Source organism: Benincasa hispida, chromosome 1, assembly GCF_027475165.1.
Source record: "Benincasa hispida cultivar pf3 chromosome 1, pf3_genome.v1.1, whole genome shotgun sequence".
NCBI classification, from domain to species: Eukaryota; Viridiplantae; Streptophyta; class Magnoliopsida; order Cucurbitales; family Cucurbitaceae; genus Benincasa; species Benincasa hispida.
This window is the reverse complement of record NC_143478.1, coordinates 92690443-92707859: the sequence shown is the minus strand read 5'-3', so window position 1 is coordinate 92707859 and position 17417 is coordinate 92690443. Positions and strand designations below refer to the sequence as shown.

General features: G+C 30.7%; 1 protein-coding gene and 1 non-coding gene across 2 annotated transcripts; one reads left to right on the top strand and one right to left on the bottom strand.

Annotated features, from left to right (window-relative positions):
* The first annotated feature begins 4772 nt into the window (after positions 1 to 4772).
* Positions 4773 to 4846, top strand: TRNAR-UCG (transfer RNA arginine (anticodon UCG)). The gene has a single exon. It is a non-coding gene; the product is annotated as a tRNA-Arg (tRNA).
* A 1337-nt stretch (positions 4847 to 6183) lies between these two features.
* LOC120088396 (FCS-Like Zinc finger 10-like) lies at positions 6184 to 9324 on the bottom strand. Its single transcript, XM_039045663.2, has 3 exons — positions 9017 to 9324; positions 6921 to 8071; positions 6184 to 6829 (listed from the first exon to the last, which is right to left on the bottom strand). The coding sequence occupies exons 2-3, from the start codon at positions 7949 to 7951 to the stop codon at positions 6676 to 6678; spliced, it is 1185 nt and encodes a 394-aa protein (XP_038901591.1). The 5' UTR covers positions 7952 to 8071; positions 9017 to 9324; the 3' UTR covers positions 6184 to 6675.
* Between the last annotated feature and the right edge of the window lie 8093 nt (positions 9325 to 17417).

Sequence of the window (17417 nt, the reverse complement as noted above, 5' to 3'; positions counted from 1 at the left end):
GTTTTTGTTTTCTTTTGAATAATTTCGTAGCTTCTTTTTGCGTTACTCTTTGTATGGAATTTTTGTTTTTGGATGAGCTTACCTTGTGTGGAGTTTTATCTTGACAGAAGGTTCATCTATTTAAGAGTGAGAAGTTCGTTAGGTCATACACACCTTCTTTAGAGCAAGTTTTGTTTGAGATATTATTATCTCTATAGTCTATCTGAAAAGAATTTGGTTATATTTATATGTGTGAGTTTGGTTTTTTATTTCATTTGATTTGTGTATCGGCCGGTTCTTGAAAAGTAAACATCGATTGATATCTCAAGCAAGAAAGAGATTTTATTGAACCTAAGTCTACAAGGGAGCTTGTAGATGATTCATCTTGAAGATCAACATCATCAACAAACAACTATAGATCAAGAAAAAGGGTATTCTTTTTGTTCTTTTCATTTGGTTTTTTATTTCATAGGTTTGTAACTTTGTGACTGATTATCTAGTAAATTGTTTCTTCTTCAAGCGTAGTCCCGTGGTTTTTTCTTCCAGTTATGGAGCTTTTCCACGTACAATTTTTTGTGTGTGTTAATCCTCTTCCCTTACTATCTTACATTGTGTTCAATTTATTAGTTCGATTAATTGAATTAACGTACAATTTTTTGTGTGTGTTAATCCTCTTCCCTTACTATCTTACATTGTGTTCAATTTATTAGTTCGATTAATTGAATTAGTTTATAGGACTTCTACAATTGTGAGTTAATTAATCTACCACTCTGACTCTTTGAGTTTTTAAAGTTTTTTTTTTAAATATACATGGGATAATTTTAAATGTATAAGATTTTGGTTCTAATACTTCTCCTATTCGATCTTGTGTCAAGTTCCTTTAAGAGGTTTAAGTAGCTAATGCCTAATATTTCTATGGTTGGCTGGATCTTAGATTCTTTTTGGTTCAGTTTCTTTATCCTATGGTGTCTCTTATTTGTAAGGCGACGTGACAGTCCTAATTCTAGTTCCTTTGTGACATTAGTTTATATCATGACCTTCTCAACATTAAGATTCACTAGATTGCTAAATTAAATGATCATATTAACTTAACAATATTTTTCCATAAACTCAACAAAAGAAATGCAAAAGTCAAAGAGATATGAAACATAAGCATTTCTTAAGCCATAAAACCCTAGGGTATCCACATAACTGAACCTCTTAGAGAATTTAGTTCATGACTAATGTTAAAAGTATGAAATTTGTTAAATTGAAAATCATAGCTATAAGATGATGTTCAACGGGTAAATAAAGAAAAAAGAAAATTACGAGAAAGTAAATTAAATAATGTTGGAAATGCAACTCAAAGATGCCTTGAGGCAAATCCCCACTTTCTTAGTCTTTCCCTAAGGTGATTCTTCTTGAATCCTACCTAGAGTGATCCCCTAGAGGATCTTTCGTTCTTGAGGTTACTAAAATGGTAGCAAATGAGATTAAATCATGATGAAGTCATAGATGGAGGGTGGATGCGAGGCTTCTTCTTCTTTATATAAGTCAAGGTGGTTGAGAAATGACCTAAAATCATCTCTGGAAGGTTACCATCATATTAGGTGTTGAATAACAACTTTGACCAAGAAAATAGCAACCATAATTGAATGAGTGCAAATCTAGAAAATTAGGATTTTTATGTGGTCGCATCAGGCGCATAAGCTATTGCGATCTTATCAAGACAAATTTATGCAAAATAGTAAGAAAGTCAGTTTAAAAGCTCATATAATCAGCCAAAATCACTAAAAACACACTTTAGATAATTCAAAGATATGTGATTGCTCATTTTATCTAATTTAGGACATCCCAGGTTCAAAATATCACAAAAATATCTTTTTAATATAAAAAAAAAAATACTACAATAGATGGTACATCCAATTTTTGACATCAATCAGAAATCCTAACATGCCTAGCAAGGACGTTGGATCGGTCGACCTCGGTCTTAGCCTCAACCAAGAATAAGGTCGGGGTCGAGGCTCGAAGTTTGATGAACAAGGCACGCTAAATGCACGTCTTGGCCCATTTGACTTGAGAGATAACCTAGCTTGTCTAAGATTAAAATAGTTATACCCCAATCCTAGTTGGACTATGTCACACCCCCTCCCAGATTACCCTTTTTAATCCAGAAATGAATGTGACGACAGTAGTTACCAACCCTTTTGTGGCACTTACTGCCTAACTAACATCCTTAACCTGCTTAAATCTCTGGAATACATATATAACATTCACCAAACTAATGAAACTTTAAAAATAACCTTAAAAACTAGATTCTCCCAGCTTTCGAATGGCACCGATCTCACTTAATTTACTTAAGTCATTTTCCAAAACCAAGCTTCTGAAGTTCCTCTCCCTTTTATACTTCCTTCCGCCTCCCCTGTTCAATGGTCAAACTGCCACCTCATCCAGCACTTAGTGCTTCCGGCCAATTCCCATTATTGAGTTTCTTCAATTAATTTGTTTTTCCTTCCCTTCCTTCATAACCCACGTTAGGCCTTCGCCTCATAATATAAATTTAGCGTGCATCGCATACTCCATCGTCTAACGCCCAGCGCCCAGCGTCTATCGTCTAGCATTTGTCGTGCAGCTCATCGTCTAGCGCTGATGTTGATCGTGTAGTGCCACTTACGCTATCGTCCAATGCGTAGTGCCATCGTTTAACGCGATCATTCGCATCGTCTAGCACATCGTTCAGCTCCGTGCAATTACTACGTGACCGCCTACCGCATTGCTTAGTTCTCTGTACATTTACTACACGATCACCCAGCGCCCGCCTACACGATCGCCTACCTCATCGTGTAGTGTCGTTCATTTACTAGACGATCGCTTACCCAATCGTATGCCACCGCTTATCTGCTACACGATCGTCCAGCACTTTTGCTCGTATACACTTGAGGTTGTTGCAAGCCTTATCAACGCATCATGCCTTTCAACCCATGCGTTCATCCTTAGTACCAACGCATAGTTTACCTTTGCCTTCAACACTTAACCTCTACAAGCCTTGGTTGCTACACACACAACCCCATGCGTTCACACTTCTCCATCAACGCATGCCAACACTTTGCTTCCATACTTAACAAATTTTCACTTGTTATATTATCTAAAACTCACCCTTGACTAAGTATTTCTAACACTTAGAATTTTCTTCCTCCATCGGCCTACCTTCTTTACTTCCTTTCATAATTTTACTAAGATAAACTCTAGACCAAATCTCCTATAAATACATCATTATAACTCCACATGAGGTAACTTAAACTTTTGACTTCTTTATTTCTATAATTCTCTTGTTGATTTAGGCATCAAAGCTTTTTTTCTTTATTTTGCAGGTTCTCTCTTCTAAAAAAAATTACAAATTTATCATATGGTGCATTTTTTCTTGACCTAAATTTGGCATCAACATAAAGGATAATGATCAATGGCCCATATATCATTCAAAACTTTAATCAATGGGAAATTTAAATGAGATTACATATTTAAACTTAAAAAAAAAAAAAACAAACTCAAATATAATGGGAGATTTCAAATTTAAAATAAGAAATATGAAAATTTAATCAATAGAAAATTTAAATGAGATTACACATTTAAACTTAAAAAACCAACAAACTCAAATCTAATGGGAGATTTCAAATTTAAAATAAGAAATTTGAAGTACATCTTCCAAAAAGGGGGAGATTTATGTGTGTAACATGGTAAGGGCAAATATGGAAATACGGTGTATAATGTGAGGCAATATAAAAATCGGTGTAATTCTTGTCCACGTGCATCTCACATTTGGTCATATGTGTTTTTTTTTTTTTTTTCTTTCCTAACTTCCGAAATCGGTCTATTATTTTTGCTATTTAGAGGTACCAATCATCGTTTTGAAGAGGTTAGAGAATTTAGATAAGCTTCTAAAATTGAAGTCTCTCTAAATATTTAAGCTTCTAATTTTTTTTTTTTGTTGACAATACAAAAGTTGCAATGTTTCATGATTAAATATTATTATTATATTAAAGCTCAATTGCTTACTCTTTTACAAAAGTTTCATGAAAACGTTGAATCTTTCTTCATGAATTTGCTTAATGTATAAACGAGTTTTGAAAAATCTAACCGTTATCTTGAATATAATGATTGTCAAGAATGTTTAAAAAATAAATTGATTTAATAATTACATTGTTTTTCTGTTATGATTTTTGTAACAAACTTCGACATGTTGCTTTATGTGTACGTGTATATATAGGTGTTAAGTATTCCATCAGTTCAATAAAGAACGAAGGAATTATCTCTTTTACGAAATTCTGGTTTAATATGGTATCATTGTTTTCCATGGATTTTTTCGGCCTTTGATGACAGTTTCAACAGAGATTATGATTTTCGTTCTGCCTGAACTGATAACAATTTTATCGTTGTCTTCGTCTCATACTCTAGTTTCTGTCTAGGGCGATTGCAATGTTCCATTTTTTTTTCAGTTCTTAATGTCGTCATCGCACGTCCAAAGTAGCTCCCAAAGAAGGAAAAGACGCTGAAATCATAGAGAGAAGGAACTAGGTATTCAATTTTTTTTTGGAGTTCTATAATAGAAATTGTCTAACCTAGACAAGAAATTAGGACCATAAATTTTTTAGCCAAAATTGATCAATTTATTTGGCATCCTAGTCAAGTAAGTGAAAGCCTAGTCATAAAAAATATATGCCACCTCAATCTTCTATTAAAGAGTTAATACTTAATAAATCCTAATAGGAAGGACCATTTTGTATTATTTAAAACTTTATGTATCTTATTGACAAAGAGACCGCATAGCGCAGTGGATTAGCGCGTTTGACTTCGGATCAAAAGGTCGTGGGTTCGACTCCCACTGTGGTCGTTTTTAAAAATTTTTGCTTTTGTTAAAATTATGATATTTTAAAAATTGAATATTGAATACTTTGTTTTTAAGTAATAACTGACCTCGTAGTACAGTGGATTAGCGACTTTGACTTCGGATCAAAGGGTCGTGGGTCGATGATTACCGTTTTAAAAAAGAAAGAATTAAAATCTATAATTGTATATATGTTTTTTTTTATTTTAAAACATTCCATAAATTAAGTGGCACTTCTTAACGAATTTTTCAAATGTTAACATTCTTCAAAAGGTGTAATATAAAATTAATGGAGTTAAAGGTTCTGAAATGAAAACTTCTTGCAAATCAGATTTAAAAAATTAATATCTTTTAATTATATATACAACCAAAGAACTAACACAGTCAAATAGCTAAGGCAGTCTCAATTTATGTCTTTTATATAAATACATAGTTTAACATGTAAGAATACACATTCAAATGTGTTATTGATGATATAATATTTGATTAATTAACATCTTTTCCAAAAAGTTTAACTCAATTGGTATTTGAATGTATTGTTGTGAGATCTGTAGTTTAAATTTCCTATTCCATTTTTATTAAAAATGGGTTAGTTATAAAATGGAAAAAAAAACCCCAACTCACGATTTGAAACAAAAAATGTAAAAAATGTATGGATAATACACTGTTGATACACTCGATACACCTGATACATATTTAACATACACTTGATACACATTTGATACATCTCACACCTATACATTTGATATACTTAGTACTCCTTGATACACTATTCATTTACATTTGATACAATTGAATTAAAGTGATACACCTAGAATTTAAAAAAAAAAAAAAAAAAAAAATACTCGAACTTCTTCTTCGGAAGCAATAGTCCCTCCCCCTTCCCCCAAAATCTCTCTTCGGTCGCTAACTTCTCTCTCTATCAATTAATTGTTTAGGGACTTATATAATAAAAAATAATTAGAAATTCATAATTACTAAACCAAGAAACTTTTAGGGGATTGTATATTTACCATATTTGCAAAATTTGAAAAGTGAAAGTCACAATTGCTAAATTCTAAACTTAATTTATTACCCAATACAATTTCCCAAAAAGAAAAAGAAAAAAAATATATAATTCTAAAAAGTGTTGTTTTCTTAAATTACAATTTATTTTTTAGTTCAACAATTCAAAAGTGTGAGAGTGAGAATTCCAATTGTTCAATTGTGGAATTTATATTAAAAAAAAAATAGCTCTGGTTTTAATTTAATTTTGTAAAAGTAATAGAGATGAGGCAGAATCTCATTCCCCATCTAAAAGCACATATAGCATTTGAGAATAAAGCAAGATCAAGAGACATGTCTTACTACCATTCAAAGTGAAATCTTTGAATTTCCAAAGTCATTCAAAACTCAAAAGTTTATAGGACAATACAATATAATATAATTCCATCTCAAATGCCAAACTTTCCTGGACTTGTTTAAGAAACTGTCTTCAAACACAATTCTTTTTTTTTATTCAAGTCAACAAAAGCCTTTGAGATACAGCAGCAAAATGATCTCCAGGATTAATAAAGTTGGATCAAAATCTTCAATGAACAAGCAAAAACAGATATAATACCATATCTATATTCTGCCCAAAGGAGGGAGGAACCAAAAACTCTCATCTTTCTAGTCAAGACACCAACACCATGAAAGCAGAAAATCGAAAAAAACTGTTAACTCAGCGATCATCCATGGCTGCAGACTGATTTACACAGACAGCTCTTAGTAAACAGATGATCCTCCTCTTCCCGTCGTGCCATCTCACTGAACACGACCAGTGGGAGGGTGTGAAAAGAGACTATAACTCACTGTCATAAAGCAAAAGGGAGACCCATGATGAAGAGGTCTTCATGGTAGCTTGATGCTGCAGAGCTTTCACTATCATCTTTGGAAGTTTTGTTGATTTTATCTTCTCCAAAAATCTCCTGAGAGCTACACTGTGAACTGCAAAAAACTTTGCCATCCCTGATATAATAAGAAGACAATCACATAATCAAGATAAAGTTTGGAGTGTTGGAGTTCATAAGTTACAAAAATGGTTACAAATCAAACAAACCTGCATAAATAAATATCATGCTCTTCTTTCAAAACTTTCTTGCATGAGTAACAGATTCGCAAATTTGCATCCACTACTCCGCAACCAAAACCTTCTGCCAGAGATGATTCGATCCCAGGCTCTTCCATTGTACTGGAATCGATATTTTCATCTGTGTGACACTCCAAAATACAGTCACCAAAAATGTGTGTTGTCTTTGGGTTTGGACCATGAGAAATTATGCAGGTATAGTCCTCGGAAAGTTCTATTTCTCGAGCGGTAAGAGAGCCTACATATGCAGTACTTGGGCCAATAGTTATAGGCAAGGAACAGGATTTGATTGGCAATGAATTTTCCCTTTGAGGGCTATTGTTAATCATTGGAAAGATGGTGTTGCTACTTTTCAATGGAAAATTTTCAGCACTTGGATCAGAATTTTGAGTCAAGTCGATACCAGAGGAGGAAAAGCTGCCAGCATTTGACAAAAATGATGCATTATTTTCAAAGGGTTCAGATTCTAAAGCAGAAAATTCTCCATTGCCACAGACACTATCTATGGCTTCAGAATTGGAGCTTGGAATTTTGGCTTTGGAGAGTGACGAGATTGTATAATTACTTGGCAAAGAATAAGATTTCAAAGAAGAACCCAAAGATTTGATATAATGGTTCGAGGATTTAGAGATCTTAGTTTTAATTTGTGGTCCAAATATTACATTCTTCCTCCGGTTTGAGTCCCGAGCTTCACTGGCCGTTTCACAGTCATCTACAACAATAGAATTTATGATGCCAAGACCTACTTCACCAGAAACAAACTTATTTTGACGACCACTTTCAGTTTCAGGTGATGATATGGATTTAAAACCGAAAGGGTTGCTTAGATTGGAAAAAAGCCTGAAATCCAAAGGCGAAGTAGGACTTCTAAGCGAATCACTGTCCACCGAACCTTTCGACCCCAACCCGGCAAAAAATCCAGGAATGCTGAACAATGAACTGCTTATATGTTTGCCCAATGAGCCAGCTTGTAAGTAGGAGTCTGAATCAGAATTGGCCATCGAACGACCATCAAATGCTCTCTCTTTCTACAGGAACTACTACTCTTTCTTAGCCTTATCCAGAACCATTACTATTTCTCTCTAAAACAACAACCAGGATCTGCTCACTCCATCAAGTAACTGCCACAAAGCAATACAAATTACAATTTTCTTGGAGCATCAAGGATTAAAATGAGAAATATCTAGAACAAAAATGAAGGGAAGTCTATATTGGTCATTAAAATCAAAACAATCTGAAAGAACGTTTTCAAATCTGATTTCATTTTACATTTTCAAACAATATACTCGGACTTTACATCAAAAGTCTATTTTGGTCTTTGCCTAACATATCCCAATCATACATTCAACAAAAATCTGATGTGGTACCACATAAAACTTATATTTTAAACCACATATATCATAAATGGTAGCAGTAAATCTGGAAATAGAAGCCAAAGAATTTAACAAAAATAGATTTTTATGGAAGTCAAGGCACAAAGCAAGATTAACCAGAACATTTAAGTAAGAACTACAATCAAACTCAAAAAAGTATTTAGTACATTCCGTTGAAGAGTTTTGTCAATTCGCAGCATAAAACGGAGAGTTTTGTTGATTTAATTCCATTAAAGATTCAAATTTCTGCAGAAATCCCTAATTATCCGGGCGGTTTTGGCTTTCCAAAAACGAACCACAAATTATTCGCAAAGAAGCAAATATTAAAAAAAATTCCCAAAATGATCAATAATCGGAAAATCGAAATAAAATAGCACAAGATTTCAAAGCACATATAGTAAACTAATACACACAAAAAAAACAAGCTTCAAATCAGCATTCGGAAATCCCAACTCCAGATAAACAACGGAATTCCAAAACTAGATCATCATAATCCAAATTAAGAACCCAAAAAAAAAGAAAAAAAAAACTATTTAACATTTCTTCATCGGAACAGTTTCAAAAAACTAAATAGAACTCTTGAGCAAAAGGGCATAAAAATTACAAAAAACAGAAGAGATCAAGAGGAATGCGAAACAAGAACGATGGATCAGCAATGCAGAGATTAGATGAAAAGGATGAAGGAAAGAGCACCTGATTTTGGTTAAAACCCGTCGAAGAAGAAGAAGAAGAAGAAGAAGAAAAAGAAAAAGAAGAAAGCTTCAAAATGCAACAAAGTTATATCATAAGAAACAGTGAGAAAGAGCGGCCAAAATCTGGAAATACTCTCGTTGATTATTGAAGTTAAGGCTTTACTAGGAAGCTTTTATCCGCCATTTTTGGTCCTCTCGAAGGTATCAAAATCAGAGGAAAGCAATAAAACCATCACGCGGCCATTTCTGAAATACCACACTTTCTCTCTAACTAATGTAATGTGTACGCCAGTTTGTATAGAAATACGTATATTCCTCGACTAAAAAAATATATAATTTTAAAAAGGGGAAAATATAGGGGTTTTGTTACGTGTAAACACTCACACAGAAAGATAAGATGCGCGCAAGAAAATGTGTGTTATGTATGTGTGTGGTGTGGTAAAACATCAACATCAATGATTATCCAAAATTGTGGAATTAATAATAAACCGAAATAATTGTTGTAAATAAGGTCACGTTCATATAGGTTGAAAAGTAATGTAAAATGGGAGAATAAATTTGTAATCAAACGTGTAATCTGATTGAGGAATAAAAAAAGTAAAAGTGTGATCTAATCACGTACCTTTCATCCATAATTCTAGGTATATGATCAAAAGAAATCTACTTGTGTTTGTGATTCAGACCTATTCGATCATCCATTAATAAAATCTGATTATACCAATTTTCATTATAGTTTGACAAATGTGGCCTAAAAGTATTTCCTATTTAATTAACTTTGAATTATTTGCTTTTTAAAATTTAAACTTACTTGGTAAACGCATTTTAAAATCAACCATGGTTTAATTTTAATTAATAGTGTGATTGATATGCTCTAAATTGAAAATTAATTTAAAACTCTTACCATGATTTGAATATCTAACCTTTTCAGAGAGGTTAAAATGCCTGACAAGGTTGTACTTAGATTAATATTATTAAAATATGTCAAATTTCAAGAATATTTAAGCAAATACATGGTTTTAGAATGACTAGTTTTATTACTTACATTTTAGTCCATTCCTTAGTAAAAGTCAATCATTCTTCGGTAACACGAACACAATTCAATCATATGTGACATATACTTTTCTTGACATCAATATTTGATCGTTCAAAAAAAAAAGAAATATAAATAAAATCACATCTCACATTTATTATACTAAACAGAAAGATAAAAGCATAATAACAAATAACAGTATAAATATAATGACCTTTAGTAGATCCTTGATATGAAATAATATGTTTTTTTTTATTACACTCCATATCATCTTATCATAAAAGTATATATATTTATCTTGACCTTATCTATTTGAATAAATAAACATTTTAAGCCATCTGTTTTTATCTTGGACAAAACAACATGGCAAAGTTGAGATTTATTTGCCATAATATATATTATATGGACTCTTAATCAATGATTGATTTGGTTGGTTTATTAATTTATACAAAGTGTGGGCCAAAGCATACATGAGTTTTTAATAATCATAATAGGATGAAATGATCAATATGTAATTGATTTGGTTTGGTTGTTTAATTAACAATGAATTAATATTGCATTGATATCACTGATTTGGATTTTGGGTTGAAGTTTATCTTTGAAGATTGTTCTAATAATTTATTTCTCATTCATCATTTTTGCTATATGATTTTATTTGTTCGTACTTCATATCACAAAATTGAGCAAATATATAGTGCATGATAGTTTTATAGTTGAAGGTTGATCTACACCTTATATTTATTGAATAAAAAAATTAATTTAGGGTATATTTAGATGCATAGTAAAAAGTAGTTTACATTATTCATTTAAATACTTTTTGAAAAAACGGTTAAAATAAAAACACTAATGTATTTGATCACATTTTCTAAAAATGTTTTTTATCTCGTTAAATTTGGTTTATTATTACTAGAGACTTGTTTGGAATGACTTAGAAAAAAAAATGTTATTCAAACTTTTATTTTCGTTTATATATTTTTGATAAAAATATTTTAAAATAAAAAATAGACATGTGTTTGGTAACTCTCTCTCAAGAGTGTTTTTATATAAAAGTTTGTTTAGTAGTCATTAAAAGTATATATTCTTTTTATTAATGTCAAATTACTATAAAGGATAACTGTAAAATATTATAACTAATAATTTAAAATAATAGTCGTTGGAGTTAGAGGTATGGGGTTGTCGGGGTTGGATGGCGACAGCGAGAGTTGACTACTGGCGGTGGTAGCCGGAGTTGACCGATGATGGTCATTGGAAAATGGTTGGGGGTGGTGGTCACCGAAGTAGGTATGTTAGTGTTGGTCACCGAAGGTTGTCGAGAAGGTTGTGGTAGCCATGACAACATAGTGGAAGTGAAAAATTAGAAAGGATTAGTTATTAAATACTCAAAATTTATTTTTCTAAAAGTTGGCTTCATGTGTTTGTCCTACCTTACTTTACAAACTCAATTTTTCAAAATTCATTTTAGATGGTTGTCAAACACTTGAATTTTTTTCAAATTGACTTATTTTTAAAATTAAACACTTGAAATGTATTTCAGACACACCTTAAAATTATTTATATTAATGTCAAATTTCTATAAAAGATGTATACTATTCAACGTTTATGATCTAATAAGTTCAATTGTATATTTAAATTCACTTACACCACCATTTTTTGGATCGAAGCTTAGGATTGTCTAGGTTGGCTGTTAGAGCTAGTGATCATAGTTGGTTGATGAACCTGATGGTCACAGGTGTTGGACAAAAAGTTGGTTGTTAAAGGTGATCACAGAGGCCGTTGTTAGTGATGATTGTTGTTGGAGTTAGGTGGTAGTGGTAGTCTTGCAATGGTGGCCGTCGTCACACGGTGGTGGACGGTGGTACTCGACAACAACAGGGTGGAAAGTGAGGAGAGAAGTAGTGTGAGGGTATTTTAGTAATTTTAATATATTATGAAAATTAGTGAAAGACTAACTATGATAACTCTAAAAGACTTTAAAAAACCTTTTTTCTATCGTTGTTTCCGTCATTCTTGACGAGGGGTTAGGATTGTGGTTGGTGCCTTACTGTTTGTTTATTTTTGCTTAAAAAAAATTCTAAAAGACTCTTATCCTAAAAGTTGATTTTGAGTGTTTATTCCCAATTAAATTAATTTACAAGTTCATTTTTAAAAAAACAGCTTAAATGTTAAACAAATCACGCCTTTAATTTATAATCTTAAACTTCGAAATTGTATCAATTAAAATCTTAAAATAATAAATATATAGATTTAAACCATAAATTTAGTAAATCAATTTTGACTTTTTGTTTAGTAATTAAATTAATTTATTCTTTTGATCTTCTCCAAAAATCCTACAAAATTGCAAAATATATATATATATATATATATATATTTCAAAATAAATATAGAAAATAGAAGAAAGTGAGTGGATGAGAATCTTATAATGAGAGTGATGCTAACATTTCAAAATAAAAATTCAAATTAATCTCACAACCAAAACTTTAGAGTTTAAATTAATACACCATTGTTAATTCGAATATTTGAATTAATAGAACCTCTCTAATTTAGGGTACCGTTTCCGTATACGGTAGAAATTGTCTATTTATTTTTTCTATTTTTCGTTACGTATGCTTTTTTTTCTCCTTCAATATAACCAATATTCATTGAAAATTTGAAGGATATATATCACTTTATTTCTAACTTTACATCAAAGTCACACGTCTTAGAACTAAAGAATATTATAAATTTCAAGTAAAGACAATATTTTTATACTTGTCGAATATGGTTTATCTACTATATAGATATTAAAATAATTGTTTAAAAATATTACATTAACAATGAGATTAATTTATAATTTAAATCATATTTTAACCTCAAATTTTTAAGTTTGTCTTATAACTTATTTCAATTCCTAAACTTTGAAAATGTTTGTTTTTTCTTAAAAGTTTAAGTTGGTTATATTTTAATCATAAAATTTTAAAATATCTATTTTAGTCGCTAACTTTTGGTCTTTCTATGTATGTTACTTTCCTACATTAAATTTATTGTGCCCAATTTTTGTCTCTAACTTATTTGATTTGAGATCGTACTTAATATATTAGAACATATACTCGAAACTACACTATTAATTCGTTAAATTAAAATAAAATAGATATTCGTTAAATGTTATGAAAGTAATTATTTTGTGAAACTTCGAAGACTAGAATAGATATTTTAAAAGTTTGAGAGGAAATGGAATACAAATAGATCAAATACTTCAACAATTCAAAAGTTAAATAGACGGTTTAAAAGTTCAAGAATCACTAACATGAGGAAGCACCATAATTTTTATACTTTAAAAAAAATAAAATTAAAACAGAAAAAACTTTAAAACTTCAATAACAAAACTTAAGGATATTCAAAAAAATCCGATGACTCAAAAATCTCATCAACCCAACCCAATCCACTCTGTATGGTTTGGGTTGGGTTGGATTCGAACAAATGAAAATTTAATGGGTTATATTGGTTTATGGGTTCACCTAAAATAACTCAAAACCAACTCTAATTTATTTTTAATGTTAAAAAATATATTATTTTTTCTTATGATATAATTACTTTTACATAGTTTTATTTTTATTTTATTTTATTTTATCAACCCAATCCAATCCAATCTGTCAATTTATTCTTTAACAACTCTTAAATTTTTTTTAGCACTTTGAAAAAAATCATAATATAAATTAAATTTGAGTTATTAATCTTAATTCAATATATTAAAATAATTAAATACAATTTTTACATATTAACATATTACTTATTTTTAGAACAAAAATTTAAATAAATGATTGACTAACTTGAACCAACCCAATCTAAATGAATTGGTTCATTATTTAATAAGTATTATTTGAGTTGAATAAATTTACAATACGAACAATTGGATCGAATTTATAAAATATTTCAAACTCAACTAAACCTAATCCACAAACACCCGTTACTGAATTCTAGGTTATTTGAATAAAGGTGATTTAAAAGTAAAGTTATCAAATGTCAATAAATGTAAATTGAAAGAGTAAAAGTTAAGCTCAAAGTAAAATAAGTGAATGAGAGTAGCTGTTAAAAAAAAAAAAAAAAGAATTAATATTCTTCCCTTTGACTTTAGAGGTTAGAGCATCTTTCTTTCTTCAAATAACTGTGAGTTTTTTTTTTTAAAAAAAAAAAATTTAATATATTTTTTAATTGAAAATTTGATTGGTTCACAATTGAAGTTTAAGGAATGTGACCTTAGCACCATACTCTCACATTGAAAAAGATTTTTTTTTTTTTTATTAAAATGATAAAAGACACTTTTCAAACAGTTTTATTCATTTATTTATTTGACAATTTATTTATTTATTTATTTAAAAATAGTAAATAAATGTCTCTCTCTTTAGAATGTGTCAGCAGAAAAAGACAAAGCTGACTTGGAAGTGGTGGGACAGTGCAGTTGAAAATTAATTGACCATTATCTACAAATCTAACCCTAATTCCAACCCCTATTTTCTTTTTGGGTTCCAAAATTTATGAAATATTTCATAAGCCATTTGAAAATAGAAAATTGAAATAAGGATTTAATTAAAATGTTGTTGTATTTTATATTTTCGTATGTGTTTTTAGCAGCAAAGTTAGAAATTAGATCTTCATATTTTATATAATATATTTATTAATTGGTAGATACTATTAATTTATGAACATGTTTGATGTTAATTACAAATTTGTATAATTATTATTTTACAATGTGATATTGTTGGGATGTATGCCTTAAAGTTTCGTAGTATGTTATTTGAAATAATGGTTGATTATGTTATATATGTAATAATCTATTACAGAAAGATTTAAAGTTATTTTATGTAACTTAAACATGTATGTGGTTGACATACAAGTGAATCGTGTTTAAGTAATAACCTAGATGATCTGTAGTATATGGATAAGGTTGAGTGTCTTACCCTGGTGACACTACGGATATGATCTACTATGTAATTGTTACAAAAGTTGTAAAGTGTTACAAATGATTTGATCATAATCATTCATGTGGAGATATGCAAGTGAGGGTATTTTATACAAAGAGTTTGTATAAAACCGGACCGCGAAATGATTACTCTCTTTATAACACTGTTGATTGAAGAGATTAACATTTCATAAGATGACTATAAGTGACTCGACCTTAATCTTGAGTGAGTTGTGAACTCTTGTCTATGGGGGCAGTCCTTTGATCTATATGGGTGAGAGTGGTCAGATTCGCCGACTCAATAAACATACCATTTTGGGGATTTGTCCGAGTAGGGAGTTGGAAACATAGTTACACAATATAGAATTCACTTCTTCCCATCTTTAGGATAAGTAGATGAATTTCTCCCTTAAATGCTGATTCCACGTCTTGAACAATAGGGCTCCTCCCTCTAACTGGCATGAGAGGTTTTTGTTTATGGTAGGATTATAATGTTGGGTTATATGTCCTAAAACTCACAGTTTTGTAAACGTTAAACTTGTACTATTTGCAATAAAGTTGTTATTGAATATGTAAATTGCACTTGTTAAAGCCTAAATCCAATAAACTAACGAACCTCTGGCTATGTCATGAATGCTTGAACTTTATGTGGAGACATAAAAATGGATCAAGTTAAGGTATATAGCTAAAACGGTCTATAAGTATAAAGATAGAGTTGAACACCTTATCTTGGGGATACTATGGATGCGGCCCGCTTTGTATTTGATACAAACGATGTGATCCTGAAATCGTTCATGTGGAGACATGCGAGTGGGGGCATCCTATGAAAAAGATGTTTGCATAAGATCAAGTCACGAAATAGTCCCTTTTTTTTATAACGTCGTTTACTGTTAAAACTTAATATTTCAAATCGATTATCTAAGGTCACTCGATCTTAATCTTGAGCTAATTATGAACTTCTATTTATTCGGTATTATCCTTTAATCTGCATGGATGAGAGTGGCTCAACATAGCCGCTTAATAAGCCTCCCATTTAGGGGTAAGATCAGATAGATAACTGGGGACATAGTTCTACAAGATGAAATTCACCCCTACTTGTTTCAGGGTTAGCAGATAGGTTGTTGTTGGCCTTTTGGCTATTAATCCCAAATTAATTAATTAATAAATGTTTTGATGATAACAAACTCAATTTTTAATTACTAAAAATTTTAGTGTTTTAATATGTCCATAGCATAGAGCTCGGAACAACGATTCCAACACCTCTTGAATCACTCAAATCGGAGCTAAAACGAAGACGATATGACCGAAACAAGTCTATAGAGAAAATACCGTGGTGGATGACGTGGCATAACCAGATCATTTGCATGTAGATATGTGGCAACATATTGGTTGAATAGTGGATCATTAAGAGATTAACATATGATGAACTTTTGATTTTTGGATTGATTTAAAAAGAATGAATTTAAAAAGAAAATGAATTAAAAGGAAAATGAATTTAATATTATTTTATATTTGTGTCTAACGGCTAGTTTTTGACACATGGTATATTTTTTTTTTTTTTGGATTAATTTTAAAAAGAAAATGAATTTCAAAAGAAAAGGAATTTAATATTATATTTTGTTTGTATCTAACGACTAGTTTAATTTAAAATCTCTACCATTGATTTTTCTTTTCCAAAATCCAATGGTCCAAATTAATTATGGTTTCTAAAAATCTTTCCATCTCTATATAAACCATCTTCCTCTCCAAATTTTAAACTAACAAATTTTACATTTCATAATCCTCCAAAACTCAAAAGTTCCATTGTTGCTCTCTCTAAGTTCCCATTTTTTTTTCTTTTCATCTTATTCTTGAGAGAGTGTTATTGTATTGTGAGGATAAATTTGTTGAGTGCTTAAACTTGTAAATCCACTCTAGTGAGAGTTGTATTGTGTTCTTCAAAAATTCCAACATTTGTAACGGTTTGATCCTAAACCGTGGAAAGGATCGGGTTTGTTCTTGAACCCGTAAAAGGAGCGGTGGTATAATGGTTGGGCTCTAATCCGTGGAAAGAGTCGGAAAGATTTTATTCAAATTCCCAAGAGGCACTTAAAGAGTGGAGTAGGTCGAGTTTGACCGAACCACTATAAAAATTACGGTGTCTTCTTCTCTAACTCTTTTCTTTTTATTTTTGCAATTAATTTAAGCAATTTATTATATGTTTTAGTTTGTTCTTATTTATTTGCTAAAATTTGATAGAATTAAATATCACACTTTTTGTCATCTTATTTGTTGCATAAATTGAATTTTTCTTATTATTTATAAAACGTGTATTAATTAGTTTAATTGGGTTAATTTAGGAAAAAAAAAATTTAATTAAACCCCATTCACCTCCTCTAGGGTTGCCATATCGATCCAACAGTTGTTCCTTAAGTACTGACTCCTAGTCTTAAACAA

Coding starts and splice junctions, on each gene's coding strand:
- LOC120088396 (XM_039045663.2), bottom strand. CDS start 7,951: ATGGCCAATTCTGATTCAGACTCCTACTTACAAGCTGGCTCATTGGGC. Junction 6,830..6,920: donor CATGATATTTATTTATGCAG/GTTTGTTTGATT, acceptor TTATTATATCAG/GGATGGCAAAGTTTTTTGCA.